We start from the raw sequence: 23,624 nt of genomic DNA on the forward strand, positions 1-23,624 counted from the left end.
CATTAAATTCAACTGTTTTAAGGTGAAAATAATTTGCACTGGAAGTAGGACTTAAAGAAATGAAACCAAAATATTCATTTGTAACAAAAGAAAGGCTGAGGGAAAAAACCACATAGATGAAAGAATATTCACAATGTTCCTTAGCCATTATTTTCCATTTTTCCAGAGGGTGGAAAAATCTTAAAGGACAAAATCATTTACCATTTTTACTAAGTTTTACCAAATGTTTTCTATAACTTATGTATTTAAGGGCAATCATAGCAAAGCATTTCATACTTCACATAAAGCTATATTAGAAACTTGGTAATTGACCTTGGCTTTTTTGAAAGTCAGTCATCTCTGCAGAAGACAGTTCATCATCACTAGATGTCCCTTCCTGATGGTTACAGCTACCAGAAAGTGCTCTTGCTTGTCTTCTTTGTATCCTATAAATTTGTAATTGTAATGAATCACAAATAAATAAAAAGCAAATAGTTCTTACTGAAATAAATGCTTTAAAATAAAAATAATTAATTTTATAATTTATAGATTATGGCCAGAAACACACCATCATATTAGGATTCAATTTTATGTTACTATTTTTTGACCCTTTTAGCTTTGGAAAGTTTTGTGATGATGGTTCTTCCTTTTTTTCTTATAAGACATTCCTGGTAAGAACATCCCCATGGGCTCATTAGTTTCTGAAGAAGGGGTAACAATATAATCAGGACCTGTTTCTAGTTAAGAATAATTCCCAGCTTGATATATGTCATTTTTTTTTACCCCTTTCTTTCAATGAATTCAAATACGCCAGTATGCCTTTAAAGCAGGTGAGAACTGCTTAACTAAATTTTGGTCTTACAATACTTTCACAAATTAACATGTCAGGTTAGGGTTAATTAGCTCATATAGTTAATTCTATTTAAGTAGTGAAAAGTACTTGCTCAATGATGCTTTAAGTCTTCACATTCTATAGGTACCTTCGAGATTCAATCTCTTCTAAAATATACTGAGTTTTTTCATCTACAGCCAAACTTCCATTTGTTGAAGTCTCAGTTTTGCCTGTTAATGAACAAAATTCATTTGTACTGCAAATTCTCAAAAGAAAAATGGAACACCTTGAAAATAAAGGTAATAACATGATTGTATATACATAGGTATATATATATAAAACACACAAAATATGCTTATATTGCATATTTCATTTTGCAATGAAATCTTCATGTTAACTCCCTATTACAATATTACTAGACATCAAGTTTCCTAGCCTAAAAAAGGTACCTTGGTTGGTATTAGCACTTGAGAATAGCAATATAATTTTATATCCATGTATCTTTTCCTCATATTCTTTTTCAATAATTTTTACTAATTTTCTCCATAGCCAAATACTAGAAATATTTTCATTGCTAATACCTTATTCATATTATTATCTATTTTAGTATAGATCATTATTTATGATTGAAAAAATGTGGTTTAATCCCTTTCACTATTCCCTGATAGCACTCAGAGGAAGACATCTCTGAAAATACAAAACCAGTGTGAGAACTAAAAGAAAGTATACAATCATATACAGTGAAATTTTACAGATGAATCTATACTAAAATTCACCATAACCAGTCTGTTGAATAGTCCTTAAAACTACAAAGTTAGATCTCTGACAGTCTTTAGATTTATATGAACTCGTCTTAAAACATTCATTAAATGGCCATATAAATATTTTGTTTACAATACTAAGGGACTATAAGTTATAATATTTGTTTTTTAACTCTAAATTTATTTTGATATTCTACCTCTAAATGTTTTGTTTTTGGAAAGGTAGGTGAAGAATTAATGGGAAAAAACACAAAAAGTATTTTAAAATAAGAATAAAACCATTTTTATTCTCCAAATGAGAATGTAGCTTCATGAATAATAAACCATATTAAACATAAAAAACACTAACGTGATAACTGTTGTAAGTATGCTGATTCATGTTTTAATTCCTCTTGCCTGCGCTTCATTAAAATCATGGCTTGCTTTAAAAGAAGTGCGTGCATGGATGATTCTATTTCTTGGATGGTGATCATCTGAAATACATATATAAGTAACATTTGCAGGTCACTGATAACAAAGGTATAAAAAAGTAACATTTAGAAGATATGTAACATATGTATATATTAAATTTTCACATGAAGAGACATTTCCAATACCACTGCATTTCAATTATAAAACTATGAGCAAAAGATCTAACTGCAAATACTTTTAATATTAAAAACCAGAAAAAATCATCTTTTTCTACTCAAACAGGTATAATAAGATAATGAAGCCCAAGGAGATGGAGTGAGGAACATGGATGTGCGTGATAGGTAGAGAAAGGAGTCTTTTTTGAGATAGGAGAGCGGGAAGAAATCAGGGTACAGCTGTTTTTCCAAGGCTTCTTCCACTTGAAGAAGCTGGTAAAATCTGAAAAAAATTGGAAAATGAGAAGAGAACTAACCAGGGATGGGCATAAAAGTTGTGATGCAGAAACATAGGCTACTTGAAATTGGAACTCCTATTTCTTGGGCAATAGTTGCATTCCAGTGATGTTCCACATCTGCGGCCATCGTGGGCTGATAAGATTTTAACGGTGTAATTCTTCAAGGATGAATGAAGAAAAAAATTACATTTTAATGAATACATCAGAAAGTAACTACCATGTGGTATATGAAGGTAACCAACTTAAAACAACAGAGGACAAAGCATTTAATTGACATTTTAATGATTTAAGTACTATGGAAAGTAGAGCAATAATTTATTTTTAAGTAATCTACCTTTTTATAAGGATAACTGAAGATCCCAGTGCAAGAACTTATTGTGTATAAAACAAAAACAAAAAGTACAAGATGAAAGATTTATAAATCTGATAATACAAAAATTTCAAAACATGAATATCAAACAACCATGGCAATTTTAAAAGGCAAAACAAGACAGAGAGTTTATATTGAATAGGAAAAGGATTAAAAATTTTAAGATATAAAGTACTGCTCATTTTATCTGGGCATGGTAGGGTGTGTTTGTAATCCTAGTGATTTGGGAAGCTGAGCAGGAGGATAGCAAGTTTGAAGTCAGCCTCAATGACTTAGTAAAACCCTGCCTCAAAATTGAAAAAAAAAAAAGTGGTGCTGATATGGCTCAGGGCTAAAAGACCCCTGGGTACAAGCCTAGGCTACTTCCACTGTCTGTGCCCCCCACCTAAGAGGAATTGCTCAACTTAAGAAAACTAAAGGGTGGGGGAGAAGGGAAAAAATTCCCACCAAGAACCAAAATAATAACAAGGCAAAAGAGATAATTCGCAAGTAGAAAAACTACACATAGCTAATAAAATAAAGGGTTTGAGATCAGAACATAATATAGAAAAACAAAATTCGTTTTTTATTCATTTAGTAAAGTAATAAAACTAACACATCTTTCTAGAGAACAGTTTAGCAATATGTTTCATAAACCTTAAAATATTTGTACTTAATAATTCCTTTTCTTTGAATTGTTTCATTTTCTAGAAATTATTAAACAGATGAAACTTTAATACAAAACTACAATATTTTATACAGTGTTACTTATAGCATCAAAATGAGTGCAAATACCCTCAATGTCCAGCACTAAGGGAATATGTTAAAAACCTATAGGATGAAAAGATAAATAAAATGTGGTATATATACACCATGGAGTTTCATTCATGAAGAAGAATGAAATTGTGTCACTTGCAGGAAAAGTAATGGAATTTGAGAGCAATGTTAAGCAAAATAAACCAAAATCAGAAAGTCAAAGGTCGTTATGTTTTCTCTCACGTGAAGCTAGAGAAAAAAGGAAAAAAAAAAAAAAAGGTGAGGGGAATCTCATGAAAACAGAAGGGAAAGCAGGAGAACAGAGGAAGGGGACCTGTGAGGAAGGGGGAAGGGGAGGTACTGAGGAATGAAATTGACAAATTACATTGTACTGTGCACACATACAAACAGGAAACAACGAAACTTAGTATTATGCATAATTATAATACACCAATAAAAATAATGTAGGAAAGGATATATCAAGAACTCAAAACAACTTAACACCAAATAAATAACCCAATCAATAAATGGGCAAAGGAACTGAACAGGTACTTCACAGAAGAAGAAATACTATCAGTCAACAAATATATGAAAAAATGTTCCACATTCTTAGCAATTAGAGAAATGCAAATTATAACTACACTGAGATTTTTATCTCACTCCAGTCAAAATGGCAATTATCAAGAGTACAAGTAACAATAAATGTTGGTGTGGATGTGGGGGAAAAGGTACACTCATACATTGCTGGTGGGATTGCAACTGGTGCAACCATTCTGGAAAGCAGTATGGAGATTCCTCAGAAAACTTGGAATAGAACCATCATGTAGCCCACTCTTTGGTCTGTACCTGAAGGACTTAAAATCAGTATACTATAGTGATGCAGCCACATCAATGTTTGTAGCAGCTCAATTCACAACAGCTAAGCTATGGAACCAACCTAGGTGCCCTTCAACAGATAAATGAATGAAGAAAACGTGGTACATATATACAATGGAATATTACTTGGCCATAAAGAAGAATGAAATTATAGCATTTGCTGGTAAATGGATGGAGCTGGAGAAAATCATGCTAAGCAAAATAAGCCAATCCCCAAAAACCAAAGGTTGAATGTTCTCTCTGATATGTGGATGCTAATACACAATGGGAGTAGGGAGGTGGGGTACAGAAGTTCAATGGAATAGATAAAGGGGAATGAAGTGAAGGGAGGGGTATGGAAATAGGAAAAAGACAGTAGAATGTATTGGATATAGTTTCCTATGTTCACATATGAATACATGACCAGTGAAACTCCACATCATGTACAAAAACAAAAATGGGAAATTATACCCCATGCATGTATAATATGTGAAAATATAATCCACTGTCATGTATAACCAAAAAGAATAAAAAATTTTAAAAAGTTCCCAACTGCCATAGATGGGACAATTTGAGAAATAAATTAGGTATAATAGTTCTTAACTAGGCAAAGAGTCTGAAAAATAACCTATAACCCCTCATTGATAAATTATTGACTAAATAAAAGGGACAATAGAAAAAAATATGTAGGAAAAATACTTACAGATAATCAAAATCACAACATAAATAGTAAGACTTAGAATATTCTTTAGTTGTATGATAAAGGTGTTTTTCCCAGAAGAGGAAATGATAGATTTATATGTACCTTTTCATTAAGACAGTCAATTATATTTTCCACGTAGATTTTCATGTTTTTATAGAATTTATAATTTACAGCTTGACTTGATGAACTCTCCAGGTTCTCGACTGTACTCTTTGATCTTTTGACATCTTGCATATATTTTTCATATTCTCTCTGATGTGCACGATGAGTATCCTGTAGTAATGTTAGTCTAAATAAATAAAATAAAAATGCTTTATTTTTCAAGCTTTTCTTTGAAGTAGCAGTCTTGCAAACATTTTTAAAGACAATCAAGGGAATTGATAATCTTATAACCTGAGTTATTAGACTTGCTAAGTAAAGGGGCTCATCACAGTTATAGAGCTCTTAAGGGGGAAGGGAATAGAGCACTGATAAGTTTTTTAAATTTAAATTTAATTTTAATTTTTATTTCTAGACATATGTTAATTCTTAATCCTTTCTCCCCAACTTTTAAAAATTGGTGTATTATAGTTGTACAGACACTGCTAAGTTTTTAAAGGTGAGGGCTAATTCATAGACTAGTTTTAGATTAGAAGTTAAAGAGTATGGTTTTAGGCTGTGATTGATAAGAATTTATAAACTACATGAGATCCAGGAACAATCAATCACTTCAGATTCAAACCCAAGGAGGCCATGTGGAGTTACTGTTATATAAGTTTGTGCCAATGGAGGAACAAGAAACACATTTCTTTAAAAACATCTGGGATGTATTTTCCACTAATATTTGCCTCTGCTTTAAAATGAGAATTAACTAAAAATGAAATAATAATTTCACAGTATGTGGACTTGAACCAGGATTAAAATATTTATCTATTCCTGCTAACCTGGTCCATAAAAGACACTCTAGCACTTGCTTAGGCCAAATGTCCTCATCCCCAATTTACCTTTTTTCTTTCAGACTATGTAAAGAACAGTGAGAGTTAAGATATAAATCAATATAATAATGTACAGCATTACATTAATAAAATATTAATGTAATAAAATATTTAGTTAATAAAATAAAATATTAATAAAATAAATATTATTTTAATAAAATATTTTAGTTTTAATAAAAATATAATATTATCAGTTATAGCAGTCAATTTGTAAGTAGGTTTCAATGTGAAAAACTCTAGATATACCAAAAACAGCGTGGTTTCTTTTTTGTATAGCAAAATGGGGACAATATATAAATATATATATATACACCAAGGGGAAACAATTAGCACTGTGAAGAAATAACCTACAAAATGTGAGAAAGTATTTGGTAGGTACTCTTCTGACAAAGGATTAATATCCAGAATAATATAAATAACTCAAAAAACTTAACACCAAAAAAAGAAAAAAAAAACCCAATTAATAAATGGCAAATGAACTAAACAGGCACTTCTCAGAGAAGAAATAAAAATGACCCACAAATATATGAAAAAATGTTCAAAATCATTAGCAATTGGGGAAACGGAAATCAAAACTAAGCACTGAATTTTGATCTCATTCCAGTCACAATGACAGTCCTCAAGAATACAATTAATAAATGCTGGAGAAGATGTGGGGGAAAAAAAAGAACACTTTTACACTGCTGGTGGGACTGTAAATTAGTACAACCACTATGTAAATCAGTGTGAAGGTTGCTCAAAAGACTAGGGATGTCACCACCACATGACTCGGCTATATCCCTCCTAAGATATTAACTAAAGGTCATCACACTACAGTGGTATGTGCATACTCCTGTTTTATAGCAGCACAATTCACCAATAGTCAAACTATGGAACCAGCCTAAGTGCCCATCAACAGATGGATGAATAAAGAAAATGTGGCATAAACACAGCGGAGTTTTATTCAGCCATAAAGAATGTAAATATGTTATTTGCAGGAAAACGGATGAAACTTAAGAATATTATGTTAAAGTGAAATAAACCAGAAATAACTCAGAAAGTCAAGGGTTGTATGCTTTCTCTCAACTGTAGAAGCTAGAAAGGAAAATGGAAAAGAAAGGTTGTTGGGGGGAATCTCATGAAAGTGGAAGGGAGATCAGTAGAATAGAAGGGACCGGGGGAAGGAGGAAGAGAGGGATGGGGGAAATAATGGGGAAGGATATTAGCCAAATTACATTATTATATTTTGTGCTCTTAGGAATATGTAACAATGAATCCTTCCATTACATACAACTATAATACACCAATAAAAAAATAGGAAAAAAATATACATGTATTTGTACAGATACAGACCACTTCTGGAAGGAAACAAGAAACTGGAAGCAACAGTTCTCCTTTCTCTGTATATCTTTTGTACTGGTTGGTTATGTTTTTTAACCATGAAAGGTGTATTTTCTTTTTAAAATACAGAACCTAGTGAATAACAAAATTGAATACAACAATAAATTTAAAGTAAAGTATCCAGATCAAATGAAATGCTAATCTAAACCAGTGATTCCTGTCTTTCTTCTATGTTATCACTCTTGCAAAAACAATTATGAACAACCATAAAGGTTCTGGTTTACATGCAATTCTAGAAGCAAGAGTCATTCTAGCTGTTTTCTTTTAAATAAGGAAATTGTATCAAGATACCAATAAATAATAATGAAGTTATTTTAGAAATATCTTGAATATATAACAGTAATCTCACTTAACATAACTATTTTTATTTATTTATTTATTTTTTTGCAGTGCTGGGGATTGGGGTTTGCAGTACAGGGCCTTGTGCTTGGGAGGCAAGCACTCTACCAACTGAACTATATCCCCAGCCCTTAACATCACTGTTAGAAAAACACTGAGCTGGGCACAGTAGCACATGCCAGCAGCTTGGCAAGCTCAAAGCCCAGTCTCAGCCATTTAGTGAGGCCCTACGCAACTCAGTGAGACCTGTCTCTACATAAAATGCAAAAAAGGGCTAGGAATGTGACTCAGTGGTTAAGTGCCCCAGGGTTCAATCCCTGGTAGCCCCCACCAAAAAAACCCCAAAATAACACCCCCTCAAATACTGATTTAGAATAGGTATTGGCAACTTTTTCTGTACAAGGTCAGAAAATAAATATTTCAGCCTTTTTAAAGGCTAGATGGCTGCTGTTGCAATGTCTACTGCGCTGTACACAAAAGTAGCCACAGACAACATGTAAATATACAAGCAAAACTGTGTTCCAAAAAAACTTACTAACAAAGTAGAAGGAACTGGTAGTTTGCCAATTCTTAGAAAACAGAAATAACTTAATATCTAAAAACTTGTACATGTAAAGATTCTCAATATTTATTTCCCTATAAAATACTACTAAATGTCCTTTCTACATCAAATCTTCATTTAAATGAACAACTATGATCACTGTTTTAGTTGCAATGTAATAAAGGAATGAATCCACTTTAAAGTTGATTTATGGAAAAGATACTGGGAAGGACATTTTGCACTTATTCTTAAGTACAGAAACAAATACACCCTGAAAAGCACTCAAAATGTTCTTTTAAAAGAACCAAATCCTCTCCTTGTATCAAACTGTTAAAGATTAAAACTTACCACATACTTCTCTCACACACCTAATAATGAGCATCACTGGATCTCACAGTACAATATAAAATATTTAAAGCAATACAACATGATGGGGTTTGCCTGAGCTTTAACATAATAACACATTAAGGTTAGTCTATTAAGGAGATAAATATTAATACTGTTAGAATAAAAGATAGCTTGCTTTAGAAAGGCATTTGTACCAAGAGCCATAAAAATATGACCTTTGCCATACTGACTTTGATGGAAAATTCATTTTAAGGGGGAAAAAAAAGTCAGCAAAGCAAAAAGGCTTACAGATACAGTATTCATTATCTGTATTATTATCTGTAATAGAGGAAATTTAGAAATCAAAATGTCCTGCAGAAATACTTAAGTAAATTATGGTATGTTAATTATATGGACAGATAAGATACATTTTTAAAAATTAAGAGTCATGTAGAATAATAATTATAATCATTAAATAAAAACCCAGAATTTAAGAATTACTGATTTTAACTATGTAATATATATCTGTCAAAAGATTAAGAATACAAACATAATCCAAAGCAGGTGTGTTAGTGCAGTTAACAGAAACGGTATTTTTGTCCCGTAAATCTATTTGGTATTAATATTTGATAACCAAAAAGAATACAGTGCTTTTAAACTACTAAGTGTCTAGAACAAATGTAAATTTCAAAATGAATATTACTTACCTGGTATTTAGTCGTTTCTTTATAACTTCTAAATTTACTGGTGGAAATGAAATGGAAGTATCAAACTTCTTCACTGTTTGAGATTTTCTACTGTGGGAAAGGTCTATGTCTCTTCCCTAGAAATAATATTAAAATTTATTAAAAAAAGTGTCACTTACTTTACAAATGTTAATAGCTTAAAAGGAGACTGCATACACCAAGGTCCCTTCCAGCTCAAAAATTCCCTGCCTTTGTAACTTTCATTTTCACAACAGAATGTTTTCTAAATCCTCAGTTTTAAATTTTAAAACTTAAATCTACAAGAGACAAATTTTAAAAATCAAAATTTTCCCAGAAGTTTAGTTCTTAAAGTTTTTAAAGCTAACTTTGGTTACAGTCTAGTGTACTCTGAGTCATATGGTTTTTGAAGAAGCAACAGTCCTTCTTGGAGGAATGCTACCTGGCATGGGACCAGAACAATGTGATAGAAGCAGCCATTTAAATGGAAGTTTGGGGCAAGGTTTCTAGGAAAAACTTTTTTATCTTGCACTGTTATTTGGGTTTTCTGATATTTGCAGAGAAATGCTACTATGGTTTGGGGACATGTTCCCCAAAGACCCTGTTAAAGGCTTGGTTACCAGACTGTGTTACTACTGGGAGATGAGAGAGCTTTTAATAGGTAGAACCTGGTTAAAACTGGAGGCATGCCCCTTGTAAGTGATATTGGGACCATAGTCTTTCTCTTCTCTTTTTCACTTTCTGGCCACCGTGAAATGAATGGGCTTCCTCTGCCACTATGTGCTCCCATGATGATTGTACTATGTCTCCACAAGCCGAAAGCAATGGGGTCATTTGGTTGTGAATGGAAACCTTCAATACTGTGAGCCAAAATAAACCTTTCTTCTTTACAAATTGATTCTCAGGTATTTCTTACAGTAACAGGAGGTTCACACAAATGCATTCTTAGCTAACACATCTTATAATATAGATATCTGGATATGTATTAGTATCCTCTGGCTAATCACAACTCATCACCACAAAGTCTAAAATGTTCAAAGGTTCTGAAGACTCTCTAGATCAGACAAGGGCATGTGAAGAAGTGGATCAGATATTTAGACAACTTGTTAGCTTAATTACTCATTTACATTTATAAGCACCATCATGTCTCAAATCAATTTTCACCAAGCCTTCCATCCACCTCCAACTTACCAGCAAATTCTCAAATCCCCTGATTGAGTTTCAAATCCCTTACATAATAAACATCTTTCAATAATCCCATTTTAAATATCACCACTTCTATAGAGACTTTTCCAGACCTACCTGTTCACCCACTGTTCTATAAATCTGACCACTCCCTTGCTTCTTTGTGCTATTTTTTGCAGTGAGTTCTGGCATAGAACCTGTAAGAGTTCATTGTAATTATTTTGTTTAGCTGTCTCTCTTCCTGCAAAGATTGTGCATCATTCTAAGTGGCTGTAGTAGGTTAATGGAGACCCTATAGGGTAAGTTCACATTCATGTGAATAATATGACAAAACATGTGATTAAGTTAAGGATTTTCAGAACAAGTGCTTATCCTGGATTATGTAGTATCCTCAACAAAAAGATGGAGAGGGAGTTTGGGGACATAAGAGAAGGAGCTAAAGTAAAGATGGCCAAGAGACAGATGTGGCCACAAGTCAAAGAATACTAACTAGAACCTAGAAGAGTGAAGGAGTAGATTCTCTACTACAGCCTCTGGAAGAAATGCAGAGCTACTAACACCTTGATTTCGAACTTCTGTTCTTCAGTAAGGTGGGAGAATAAGCTTCTGTTATTATAAACCACCAACTTTGTGGTAATCTGTTGTGACTATCACAGGAAAGTGATATGAGCACATGGTGAATCTTCAATAAAGAAACCATAAATGTGCTTATATTAGTAATAAAACTGCAAATCAAATAAGTAAGAAATTCCATTTTTGGCAACTATCCTTGCATCTAAAGCTGGCAAGCTGGTGAAACATTCCAAAATCAGTGGTGTTATAAATTGACCTAAAGTTTCTTTAGAAAGCAACAGAGAAAATATACATAAAAATGTTCATCTTGTTCGACTAGTAATAACACTCTTGGCAATTATCTTAAGGAAATAGCTGAAAACCACACATTTGAACAAATGAAAGAAGAAGAGGAAAAAATAAAATATTCAATCATTATTATTTACTAATAGGAAAGTAATTCATACTGCAAATAACTTAGAATGTTCACCAAAATAAGGAATGGTTACAATAATTATTCATTCACTCCACTGAATATTACACAGCTATTAAAATTAGTTATTTTAACTGCATTGAAACAGGGAAGACATTTGTATGTCAATCAGAGAAATGAGAATTGAGCAGGGAGTGGTGACCTGTTGGGGGCTGTGCTATGATGGCGGCGCCGGGATGGCGCCTGATCACATCGGCAGCGAGGAGGTTAATTGACATAAGCACACTCAGGTGATTTTATCGTCCACGCACACAATGTATGCACATGTGTTCTCGAGCACTAATTGCCTGCTAGGAGTGTCTCGCCTAATCTTTGCATAAGAGGCGTGGCCCTGCTCTCCGCCTCCTGGAGGTGATATAAGCGTATGCGGAGCGAGACAGAAAAAGCAGCCAGAAGAAAGAACACAGCAGCAGCCATTAGCAGAAAAGCAGTAGAAGAAGACACACCGCGGGGCAGCAGCCAGAGGGAAAAACACGCTACAGCAGCCATTAGCAGAAAAGCAGTAGAAGAAGACTCAAACACAAAAGCAGCTAGGAAGCGTGGGACGGCAGCTAGTAGGGAAAAGCGGCACAGCAGCGAGTAGGGGCAGCGGCGGAAGGCAGATCGCAGAACGAAGAACTGAGATGCATCAATAAACCACCTTAGGTAGACGGACCCTTAGTTCACAGGATGCAGGACGCACCAGTAAGCAGCAGACCTTAAGTGAGGCGTAGCAAGTCTCTCTTCCTCTAAGCAAAGCCTGTCCTTCTCTGAGGTCTCTCTTAAGCAAAGTTTCTTTTTCTCAGATAAGCAAAGTCTCTCTCTCTCCTCTCAAAGCAAGTAACCTCATTTCCTCTATCCTCTATAAACAACAAACAAGAAAGCAGTGCACTAAAGAGAAAAGATAGAAGTGCCTCAGTTTCCACTCCACCACCCATAAGACCCGTGCAAGTTGTTGCTGCAAGCGGTGACAAATATCCATGGATTTTTGGAACCGCAAAGAGCCAGCGACAGTGACCCACACCTATTAATTCCAGGGACAGGAGGCTGGAAGCAGGAGGATAGCAAGTTCAAGGCCAGTTTTGGCAAATGAGCAAGATCCCCCAGCAATTTGGTGAGATGTTGTCTCAAATTAAAAAATAAAGATGTGATGTGATGTGGCTATGACATCTATTACTCCACTGATCTCCAGGATTGATTCAGTTGATCTGGCTGGCTAGGTGGGTGTTCCCTTCCCCCCTCACCACTCCATGTCCATCTCTCCAGAAGCTCTGTGTTCAGTGGAAGAGGATTATTTTCCCCAAAAGAGGAGAATCATTCTCCTGTTAAAGGTATACAAGTAGCTGCACTTCTCTGCTAGGACCTCCAAACAAGCTCTCAAGATTCACATTAAAAAATAGAAAGGAACAGGAACATAGCTCAGTGGTAAAGTGGGTCCCTGGGTTCAGTCTTCAGCACACAAAACAAAACAAACAATCATAAATTAAAATTGTAGGTAGACTATAGTTCCCAAAGTATGTGAAGGCATCCTAGAGGATTCAAAGGAGTGAGGTATTTTAAGATTTCTAGGGAAACAGAGCAACACTCTATTGAACTGCTACCTCTAATGAGTTCAGTTTGCAACCTCAGACTGTACTACCATTCCTTTTGATGAGTCTATATTTGTGGAGCTGGGTTTTAGGAGGATGCTATGATAAAAAGCAAGTATTGAAGTTTAATATGGAAAAGAGAGAAGCAGTGTCCAAAATGATTCCAAAGTTTGAGAAGTCATGCCAAGTCAAACAGGTGCACACATTCTATCAGTAAGCAACTGTGGGTTATTTAAAAATGAAATAAAAAGATTTTTCTTCAATTTATCTGTATTATTATTCTTAAATGGGTAAGTTGTTAGCACATAAATCTCATAAAGTTTGGACCTAACTATTTAATAAATGCAATTGTTTGTACTTTTTTCACATTTTTAAAAATTTTTACAGATTGTATTTTGATTCATTGTACACAAACGGGATACAACTTCGTTTCTATGGTTGTGCATGATATAGATGTTTGGTACTTCTTTTGATTCAGGATTTCCATGTTAAAATTACTGAGATACTAAGGGCTTCATTATACATAAATTTTGGAACCTCTGATGGACATATGATAGCAATTAGTCTGAAAAAAAAAAAAGGCATAAGAAATACAAAGGAATTATGTAACTGAGCAGGTACAGTAAGGACTGGGATATGGTTTCTTCTGAAATATTTTTAAAATGATGTTGTTAACACTTGATTTTTACCAAAAAAGTAAGGGAAAACATCTAAACCTATTATAATTATAAAAACCGTCTGCTAAATCATTTCTCAGGTTAGAAATTCCAAAATTACAATCACAGGTTAGCTTTATTTAGCTTTATAGTTTAAGAACATGAAAATCTTACAAAACTTTCTAAGTTAAAATAACAAATAACAACCTCTCAAAGAATTCTTAATATAAGACCTTTTATATGTATATTATTATAGTGTTTATAAGCACTTTGACTTGTTATAATTTTGAATCTTACAGTCATCACCTCATCAGGGGTTTAATATTATTATTATTCCCTTTATTATTGAGGAAAAAACCCCTGAGGCTTATAGAAACTTAGTGTTTTACTCGAAGTTCTTTTCAATATTTATCGAGCACCCACATTAGGTGCTGTTGAATACAACCCTGAACAAACTGTTAACAATTCTTCACTCATGAGGATTATATTCTAGCAGGAAGACCTGAACCAAAATCCAGGACTTTTGACCCCAAGGGCAATTTTAGTTTTTTAAATTTTTTGTAGTGCTAGCGATTGAAACTCAGATCTTGTGCATTTTAGGCAAGAAATCACCCCCAGCTCTTTTTTTCTTTTCAGTTTTGTTTTAAATATCACCATATATAATTGGGTTTAACTTTTAAACACCTGTGTTTAGCATAAACTGCTAACAGAAAATTAAGAATGAAAAAATATTTTTAATTTTATTGGAATAAAGGTCTTTGTGGTTATATCCAAATGAAGGATCTTGAGATGAAATCATCCTGGATAATCTGAGTGAACCCTAAATGTAGACAATTGTCCTTACAGGAACCACAAAGTACAGACACTGAGAGGGCATGTGACAGCAGAGGCAGGAAAAGGAGCTACACAGTCACAACTCAAAGAAAACCTGGAACAACCAGAAATTGAAAAGATAAGGAATAATTCCCCTATGGGGCATTTAGAGGGAGCACAGCCCTGCCAACCATCTTGATTAATTTTAGATTTCTGGCCTCCATGATGTAAGAGAATAATTCTGTGTTGTTTTCAGTCACCATGTACAGTAGGCACAGGAATGTAATAATATATGGTATAAAAAAATAATTACCTCTGTGATTTTAACTGCTTTCCTCATTGTTGCTGTTCCCAAATATCTTGATTTTCATCTTCTTCTTGACTGTCTTCACTTGTTTCTTCATTTCTACTTGCTGTCAAAAAAAAAAAAAAAAAAAAAAAAAAAAGTTCACACATCAACACTCAGTATTTTTCCATGCCAGTTGCAGCAGCCAACATTTCTAGGGTGTACTACTATGCCAACTTAGCACTTTACATGTTTATTCTTCTTCATTATAATTTGGGAAGAAGATGTCTCTATTGCCTTCAGTTTACAAATGAGGAAGTTCGCGTAGTAGGGGACACTTAAATTATTTGTCTGAAGGCTATGATGAAGCTTAATCCAGCAAGTTGAGCTCCCAGAACCCTGCACCCAGGTCACGCAATTGTCCCACTCAAGGCAAATCTTTTATCATAAAATAGGGGAAGATTTTAATATGACATCTAAAAGCTCTGTAAATCTTTCCATATTAACAAAAAATAAGTTTATAAAGGTGACAATGATAGCTTGTAATATTTCAAAATTAAAATACTGCACAATTTCTTCAGCCTGCCAAAAAGCAAATAGGGTACAGGTCTTAGCAACATTATTGACACACAACCCTTTAAGAGTAATATTTTGATACAGATACAGCTTTTAGAGGCTTATAGCATTATATGTCATGAACCAAATTGACAATAAATAAAACCAACATAACACTCTCTACAATGTGAAATACTACATTACATTTTTTTATGGAAATTTTATAAAAATATTATAAGGAAGAATGCCTTAAAATTCATAGAATACTAAATAACACATACTTGTTTCTTTAGTCATTCTTTGTCTAAGTGTCTTGAGGCTTTCGGGTAAATGGTATTCTCTTCTCATGTCATCAGGCTCGCTCTCCAGGATCCTCATCACTGGTTCCTCTTCGTATCAAGGGGTGACAGAGTTATGTTTTACATCCAAAGAAAAGATAGTCATCTTGGTCCTGCCAATTCGTGTTTTCCTGCGGCTGCCTGAATAAAAGCTGCAGCGGTGATCTGAACTGAAACAAAAGGAGGAGGATAAAACTAAACACCAACAGAAATACATATTCCTCACATTAACAAGAAAAAAAGCCCTAGGTTCTAAATTTTTCACATATTTGATTATGCATGAGTTTAATAAATGGCTCAGAATCATATCAGTAAAGGAAGAAATTTAATTGATTAATTAATTAATTTAATAGATACTAAATGCAATTTAGAGAAATTAATGCTATCTACGAAGTATCAGGAAATACACTCAACCATCATCTTTTAACTCTCTTACTTATCAGGTTTTGCTGACTTTTGATGAGGGCTAGTTACTTCTTACCTTGTGCAAACTCTTTTGAGTGTCAGGGTAGGACTGTGGAAAAAGCTGAGCCTAGAGTTCAGTCAGTGAGAACTGAAGAAGTTAGAAAGATCTATCACAGACCAGTCCTTACCAATTAAGAAAGAGGTGACACTAGGACACCCTACTTCCCTGTAGACACCAATACAAAAGAGGAAGTGAGAAATGCAACACAATTGGTGCAAAGTTAAACCAGACTGGAGAGTTCTGGGGTAAGTTCCACCTGAATAATTGTAAGAAGTTAAAAAGTGTAAAGGAAATAAGTATTTTTCAACCTGATTAAATGATAACAATTAATAGAGGCTTATTTCATTTTTTTCTTATTTGCACAGAAAAAAATACATTAATATAACACTTCCAATTCAAAACAGGTTTCTTCATTCAAGGTAAGCTAAGCTGAAGTTGATCTTTATTTGATGCTCTAGAAAAAATTTGCTTTTTTTTTTTTTTTTTTTAGTATCGGGATTGAAGACAGGGCTCTTAAACACTGAGCCACATCCCCAGTTCTTTTTTGAGATAGGGTCTCTAAGTTGCTTAGGGCCTTGTTAAGTTGCTGAGGCTGGCTTTGAACTAGCTACCCTCCTGCCTCAGCCTCCAGAGCTGCTGGAATTACAGGTGTGTGTCACTGTGCTTGGTGAAAAAAGTGGTTCCTTAAGAAGATACCACAGTAATAAAATGGGAAGAGAAATTCTCCCCATTCCAAGCACTTGAAAATATTAAAGAGATAACAAGCCCTTAAGGCTCAAGTAAAATTTTCTAAATCTCTCCCATAAATTTGATCCAAATTCTTTGAGGGAGAAAACATGTCACTGGCTTAGAGAGGAACAAATGCTTTGATGTCTGAAATAATGATAAAAAATGATAGATTTCAGAAACTACAGATTGGTCTATAATTACAGACCAGACTGACTGGCAGACATTAGTCCAGGGAAAATAAAAAGTGCTGAATCAATTATGAAACGATACAAGGTGATCACAAGAAATCAATAAATATTCACTGATAATCAGTATACAAAATCAAGTGATTGCTTTTATAGACTAGTATTTATTTATAGACTACTACAGGAGAATGATAAAAGACAGGTGTTTCTATATCCTCACAAAGGATAAAACAGTTCAATTCCTTCCTTGTGGATAATTTTACATGAGGTAAACCAAATAGTTCACTGAATTCTTAACTAGATGAATAACTACTAAGAAAAGAAAAATGCTGATTACAAAGCCAAGTAGGACCTGCTAGAGAACTTTGTATTTTGCCTTGTTTGATTTAATGATTTATTTAATTGATGAAAGAAGACAAGATGACATGTCTTTAAAGCTGAGAAGTACAATGTAATCTAAGGCAGAATTAAGATTTAAAGCCATCACACAGGGTTACATGAGCAATTGCCAACTCTGGCTACACATCAGAATTATCTGGGAAGCTTGATAAACTACTGGTACCCAGGACCCCATCCCAGAGACTTAGGCACAGTTGATCAGAGATAGAGCTCAGTCAATAGTTTGTTTTTACAGCCCTCTTGGGGATTTTAATATGTAGTCAGAAGACAATACATTTAGGTTTGAATATTCAAGTGTTTGAATATGGAAACAGAAATATGTAGGTTGCAAGCAACTTACCTGCAATTAACTTGGCAGGGTTTAAATAATAAATTACAAGAAATGAAACTCACTAGTAAGATACAAGTACTACATAAAGCCAATACTCAAACTACAATAAAGAAGTAAAAGTTCAAGTAAGAGAAAAATATTCTATCTGTCCTGTTTCACCTAGCTCAGTGGTTCCCACAAAGCAGATGCTATGCAGACACAGAATGAATGCATACAGTTAACATCAGGTTGTTACAGAAAACTCAAATAATTATCACATACACCATTCCACCTGACACACAATCATCTAAGATGCAGAGGTCAACCAGCATCTCCCTTTGGTAGCAGTCTCTGCCACAGGGACTATTCCAAGGCAGATACTCCATTACTGATTCATTCTCACAGCTCTACCATAGGAACATTAAAAAAATGCACTCTTGCTACACAAGTCCTTCAAATCATCACATTCCTCCACCTTTTCTTCTCCAAATAGTACATGTCTTCCACTTCCAAATGCTCCTCACAAGCTTAGATTTCAGCTTTTCATCAGCTTTCTCAATGGGGCATTGGGGAGAAGGATAACTGTTCACTGTGCTGAACTGTTCTACTCACGGACATTTATCTCTTGCCTATGGGGCACTACATGACAACAACACCCTGATCACCACAGTTTTCAAAACTATTCCTCACATATCCAAATACTGACTTCTGAGGTGGGGAGTGCTGCCCATGTTTTATATCCACTCCATTACACTGTTTAATCCACCATCGTCCATAGTAGCACAGTTCAATGCAACAGACGCCAGTCATAAATGATCATGTAAATTAAATTTTGCAGTAGTCACATTTCAAGAGGTTGACAGCTACTATAGCCAATGGCTACTGTATTGGACAATGAAGGTACAGAATTTTTCCATCCTAACAGAAAATTCTATTGGACAGTGCTATATCTTGAATCTATATAGTTTTAATTATTTACCAGGCTTCGATTCTTAAATTTGACTTTCTCACTTAATACTTCTCTCTATCTTGTGGATTTGTATAAGAAAAAAAAGGTTACAAGGCTACAGGGAAACTAGTTGATAGGGTTAATAAAGAAGCTCTTTTTATTATAAGACTTTTTTTTGGTGGAGCTGGAGATCAAACTCAGGACCATAAACATGCTAGGTAAGGGTTCAACCACAGTTACATCCCTAGCTGTATAATACAAGACTTTTAAAACACATTTTAATAATTATCTTTCAATGTAGTTTCTTTTATAAAGCTATATATTCTACTTTATTAACTTTCTTAGAAGGTCTTCACTAGAATAAAAAAGGAGTTCAGTCTACAGCACAAAACAAGTTATAACAAGTTAAAGGGCATGATAAATATTACTGATGGCCATTTTTTTCTCTGCTAAGGGAGAGTTGAGAACTGTACAGCTGCACTGGGTTCAATACTGAGCATGCACACGCACATGCATATATACATACATACATATTAATATATATTAAATAAAAGTATTAACTATAATTACAAAAATTACAAACCAATTGATGAAAATTCTTTTTCTTCCGGAGAGCTAAAGTTGTCAGAAGATGAACTCTGATCATCTTTACTTCCTGAGGAACAATGTGCTCCATCCTCTTCATCTGTTGAAAGATCAACTGTTCTGGATTCTAATAGGACATTTTTTAAATACACAAATAAATAAAAATATTGGAATCAATAATTTAAATTCTGACATATGTATTATAAACACATGTATGTAGAATATGGCATTTTAATCCTGTTCCACATATTTAAAGCACACATACAGATCTGTCTTCCAGTCTTTCTGAAACAACTGAACAATCTAACAAAAAATCAAAGACTTACCTTACTTGCATTATTTATATATCTAATAAAATATTCTAAAAGGACACAACAAGAAGAGGGACAGGAACATTGGAGAAAAATAAAAGGACACAAATTGAAGTCATATTTTGAAAAGAAAAACAGTGGTAGTAAATAGAAAAAGAAAAAATATCATTTACTATGTGCCTAGGTACACTGAAACCTGTTTCACATGACTGAATACTCATAATTCTATAAGGTAAATGCTATTACTGGTGAAGTACTAAGGACTGGAGAGTAAATAACATAAACAAGTAAGCAGGGCTTTCAACCTAATAAATCCATTCACCTTTAGAACAAAAGCTGTCTATAACATGTCATGTTTCAATGGCTGGTGGCAAGAAGTTCTATAATGAGTACTCTGGTCAAAATTAAAGCATGGGTCTGTTGTTTCTTTGTGTGATTTGGGAAAGATCAGTTGGTGTGTCAAGTTCAAATATATAAGACAACATTAAAAAAATCCACAGTGGTGCTGTAAGAACTGAATGAGCAAAACAAAAAGGAATTCTTGATGTTAACTGACAATGAAGGATTTTTTAGTTCACAAGACTGCGATCTTTATGAATAACATTAAAATATAAGATTTCCCCTTAATTAAAAGACCTACATGAAGTTTTAAAGTTTGGAGTAAACCCAAACTTAAAAATCTAAAGGAATATAGCTGTGGCTCACATCTTTCCTAACTACTGCAATTTATGATAGCCTTTACCTATTCCCCAAGTGAATTAGGAAAAAAAAAAAAACAAAAAACATGATTCTCAAATCACAGTCTCTCAATCCTTGAGGTTCTTCAAATCTCTTTCAGAAAGTCTGTGAAACAAAACTATTTTAATCTTAATATGAACATGTAGCAACGGTAGGTAAAACTGCTGAATCAAGGTAGTCACACTAACTTTGACAAACATTTTCTCAACAACGAGCCAAGATGTGACTATAATAACTTCAAGAATTAGAGAGTCTAAAGTCCAAACTGGAATTTGGAAAAACACATTCTCCACTGTGAACTTGACAGTTTTTCAATAAAGACTGAGAAGATTGGTGGTAATATTAAGAGTTACTTACTTGCAAGGTAAAAAATTCAGTGAACAAATATTTTCCAAATAATCACTGTAGGACATTATCAATCAGGCATAAATAAAATATCTTCAAGTCTACAAGAGGATTTTAATGTAAAAGTACCACATTTTTCTGACATGATTTAAGATTTCATGTTGCAACTCGCCTTTAAGAAACTATTATTTGTTGAGCTTTGTTGTAATATTAAAGCAGAACACCCTTAATGAGCTAAAGAAGCAATTTAAGTATTCCTCTTAGCCACACATCTGTGAGGGGTTGATTTTCTTTAAATACTTCATCCAAAACAACATAGCACAACAGACTGAATACAGATGCAATTATGAGAATTTAGTTTTCAGTAGACATTAAGGAGATATGCAAATTAAACAATGTCACTTCCAGTTTTTGGAAAGTTATTTTTTTCACAAAATTTTCTTTAAATGAATAAAATTTTCTTTTAATTTCAAATACGGTAAACATTCGTACTGTTATAACCCACAGAACTCTTTGGGATCCTTAGCCACTTTTAAGAGTATAAAGGGAATCCAAAGAATAAAAAAAAAAGTTTGAAAACCAAAAGTTTGAGAACTACTCTGGACGGCAGGAAAAAGGCAACTCTTGTCCTCAATTCTCCCTACTGAAGTTTAAAACCATATTTTAGGGTACAAATAAGAAAAGTCATCAAAACTATAGATAAACAGGTCATAAGAATGACTAGGATCATGAACCTGAAAGACATTTGTTAAGTGAAATAAGTCAAACACAAAAATACAAATATGTGGAATCTAAAAATCTGAGTGGAAATCACAGAAGAGTTGAATATAGTAGATATACAATTTTATCTTATTTATTAACTTATTTTTGTGGTACTAGGGATTGCACCCAGGAGCACTCTACCACTGAGTTACACTCCAAATCTTTTAAAAAATTTGATATAGGGTCTCACTAAATAGCCCAGACTGGCTTCAAACTTATGATCCTCCTGCCTTGACCTCCTCAGTAGCCAGGCATAAGCCACCTTGCTCAGCTCAAAGGATACAAAATTTTAGTTAGAAGAATTAGTTTAACAGACCTACTGGACAAGATGGTAACTATAACAATGTACTGCAACACACTATATAATGTACTTGAAATTGCTGAGAAATTGTAAGTGTTCTGACCAGAAAAAAAATGAGATAATGCATAATTAGGTCAATCTAGCATTCTACAGCATACACATATTTCAAATCATGTTGCATACCATAAGTATGTATAACTTCTCTTTGTAAATAAATAAGTAAATATAATAAATCACTAAACTCACTTTAATGGGACTTAAAATAGTGGGGAGAAAATTCTGGGCCTCAAGACTAACCAAAACTGTATTCCTTGTTAAGCTCTAAACAATTATATGATGCTGAAACTTATTTAAGAACTCAAGCAAGGCAGTGGCACACATCTGTATCTCAGCTACTCCGGAGGCTGAGGCAGGAAGATCGCAGGTTCAGGTCAGCCCTGTCTCAAAAACTAATACATAGATAAATTAATTTTTAAAAGGTGGGGAGAGGGGTGGGGTTTGGCTGATGATGCAGCTCACTGGTAGAGCTTGTCTAGGCACCAGGACCTGAGACAGATCCCTAGTAACTCAAAGATAATTCAAAATGACTACATAGTATTTAATAACATTACTGGTACAGTCCAGTGTTATCAATCTCGATTATGATAGTGATATATATATGATACTTTTAAACTGTTTTTGTAAATAACTGATGAAAGACAAAAACGAGAAGGTTTCAAAACTTGTCTCTTAGATTCTTTTAATATACTCTTTTTAAGTATATTAAAAAAAAAAAAAAAAAAAGAAGAACTGGGCAAGTTTCCAAAAGGTACCTATAACTTTTACCTGACACTGTTAGGATTTAACTCCTTTGGGACGACTTAGTCTTCATAAACATTAATTACTGTACTATAGTTGTACATGGGGAGGGTCATCTGATGGTGCAAGGAGCCACTAAAGAGGACAAGGTTCTTTTAAACGCCCCCTCCCCAAGGAGCCCGATATGTAGATGCAGGCTGTGGGCTTGTGCTGGAAGGGAGCCTGTCCGGCTCACTATCCTGTGACTCTAGCAGCTCGTCAGCAGCAGGTCACAGGAATCCCCCAGAGAGGACCCCGCGGCCCCTTCCCGTCCCTCGCGTCACCTCGGGAGCCCCAGTTCTCCCTCTCTTCACCTTGGTCCCCTGAGCTCTCCGCGCGAGGACCGGCTCTGGCAGCGCGCCGGGAACTCGCCCAGACCGGACCCCGGCCGCGAGGACCTCGGGCCCGGCGGGGCAGTTCCGCCACCTCTGCGCGAACTCCTGAGGGGCGGGCCTTCCTCCTCCGGGCCGGGGGCCGCCGGCTCCCTCGGCGCCCGGATTCAGCGGACGGATCCTCGGCGTCATCGCTATCGCTGGACTGCGCTTGGCGCTGCCGGAAAGTCCGCTTGGGCCTGTGAGCCATGCTCGAGGACCGACCTCCACGCGCGCGTTCGCTTTCTGTGCGTGCCCAACCGGGTCTTCGGCATCCACGGCGGCGCGCGCTCCCGCCTCTGCTTGCTGCCGCCGCGGCCCGCGCCGACCCTCGCGCTTCGCTCTACGCATGCGTGATGTGCTTGCTTGGTTCTGCGCGGGCCGCAGGGCTGTCCTAGGCGCAGGGTTCACCGTGCCAATCTGGTTCTGCGGTCTGTCCAACAGAGGTTCCCGCAGACTCTCAGAGCTGAGTCCCACGAGGAGCAGCCTCCCGTGCAGTGGGATCCTTGTCTTTTTTCCGGAGAG

At 35.0% G+C, this 23,624-nt stretch overlaps 1 protein-coding gene across 1 annotated transcript in view; it reads right to left on the reverse strand.

Annotated features, from left to right (window-relative positions):
* GCFC2 (GC-rich sequence DNA-binding factor 2) overlaps window positions 1–23,383 on the reverse strand; it is a 43,472-nt gene extending 20,089 nt beyond the window's left edge. The window contains 17 exon segments of the mRNA XM_079109579.1: window positions 313–425; window positions 960–1,041; window positions 1,922–2,045; window positions 5,203–5,389; window positions 9,369–9,484; window positions 14,946–14,974; window positions 14,977–15,045; window positions 15,755–15,785; window positions 15,787–15,824; window positions 15,827–15,839; window positions 15,841–15,870; window positions 15,873–15,949; window positions 15,952–15,981; window positions 19,433–19,561; window positions 23,043–23,176; window positions 23,178–23,218; window positions 23,221–23,383. Of these exon segments, the coding sequence (XP_078965705.1) occupies window positions 313–425; window positions 960–1,041; window positions 1,922–2,045; window positions 5,203–5,389; window positions 9,369–9,484; window positions 14,946–14,974; window positions 14,977–15,045; window positions 15,755–15,785; window positions 15,787–15,824; window positions 15,827–15,839; window positions 15,841–15,870; window positions 15,873–15,949; window positions 15,952–15,981; window positions 19,433–19,561; window positions 23,043–23,176; window positions 23,178–23,218; window positions 23,221–23,310 (1,333 nt within the window). The 5' untranslated portion in view covers window positions 23,311–23,383.
* Window positions 23,384–23,624: the final 241 nt, after the last annotated feature.

The sequence above is a fragment of the Sciurus vulgaris genome (genome assembly GCF_902686455.1).
Source record: "Sciurus vulgaris genome assembly, chromosome: 14".
In the NCBI taxonomy this organism is placed as follows: Eukaryota; Metazoa; Chordata; class Mammalia; order Rodentia; family Sciuridae; genus Sciurus; species Sciurus vulgaris.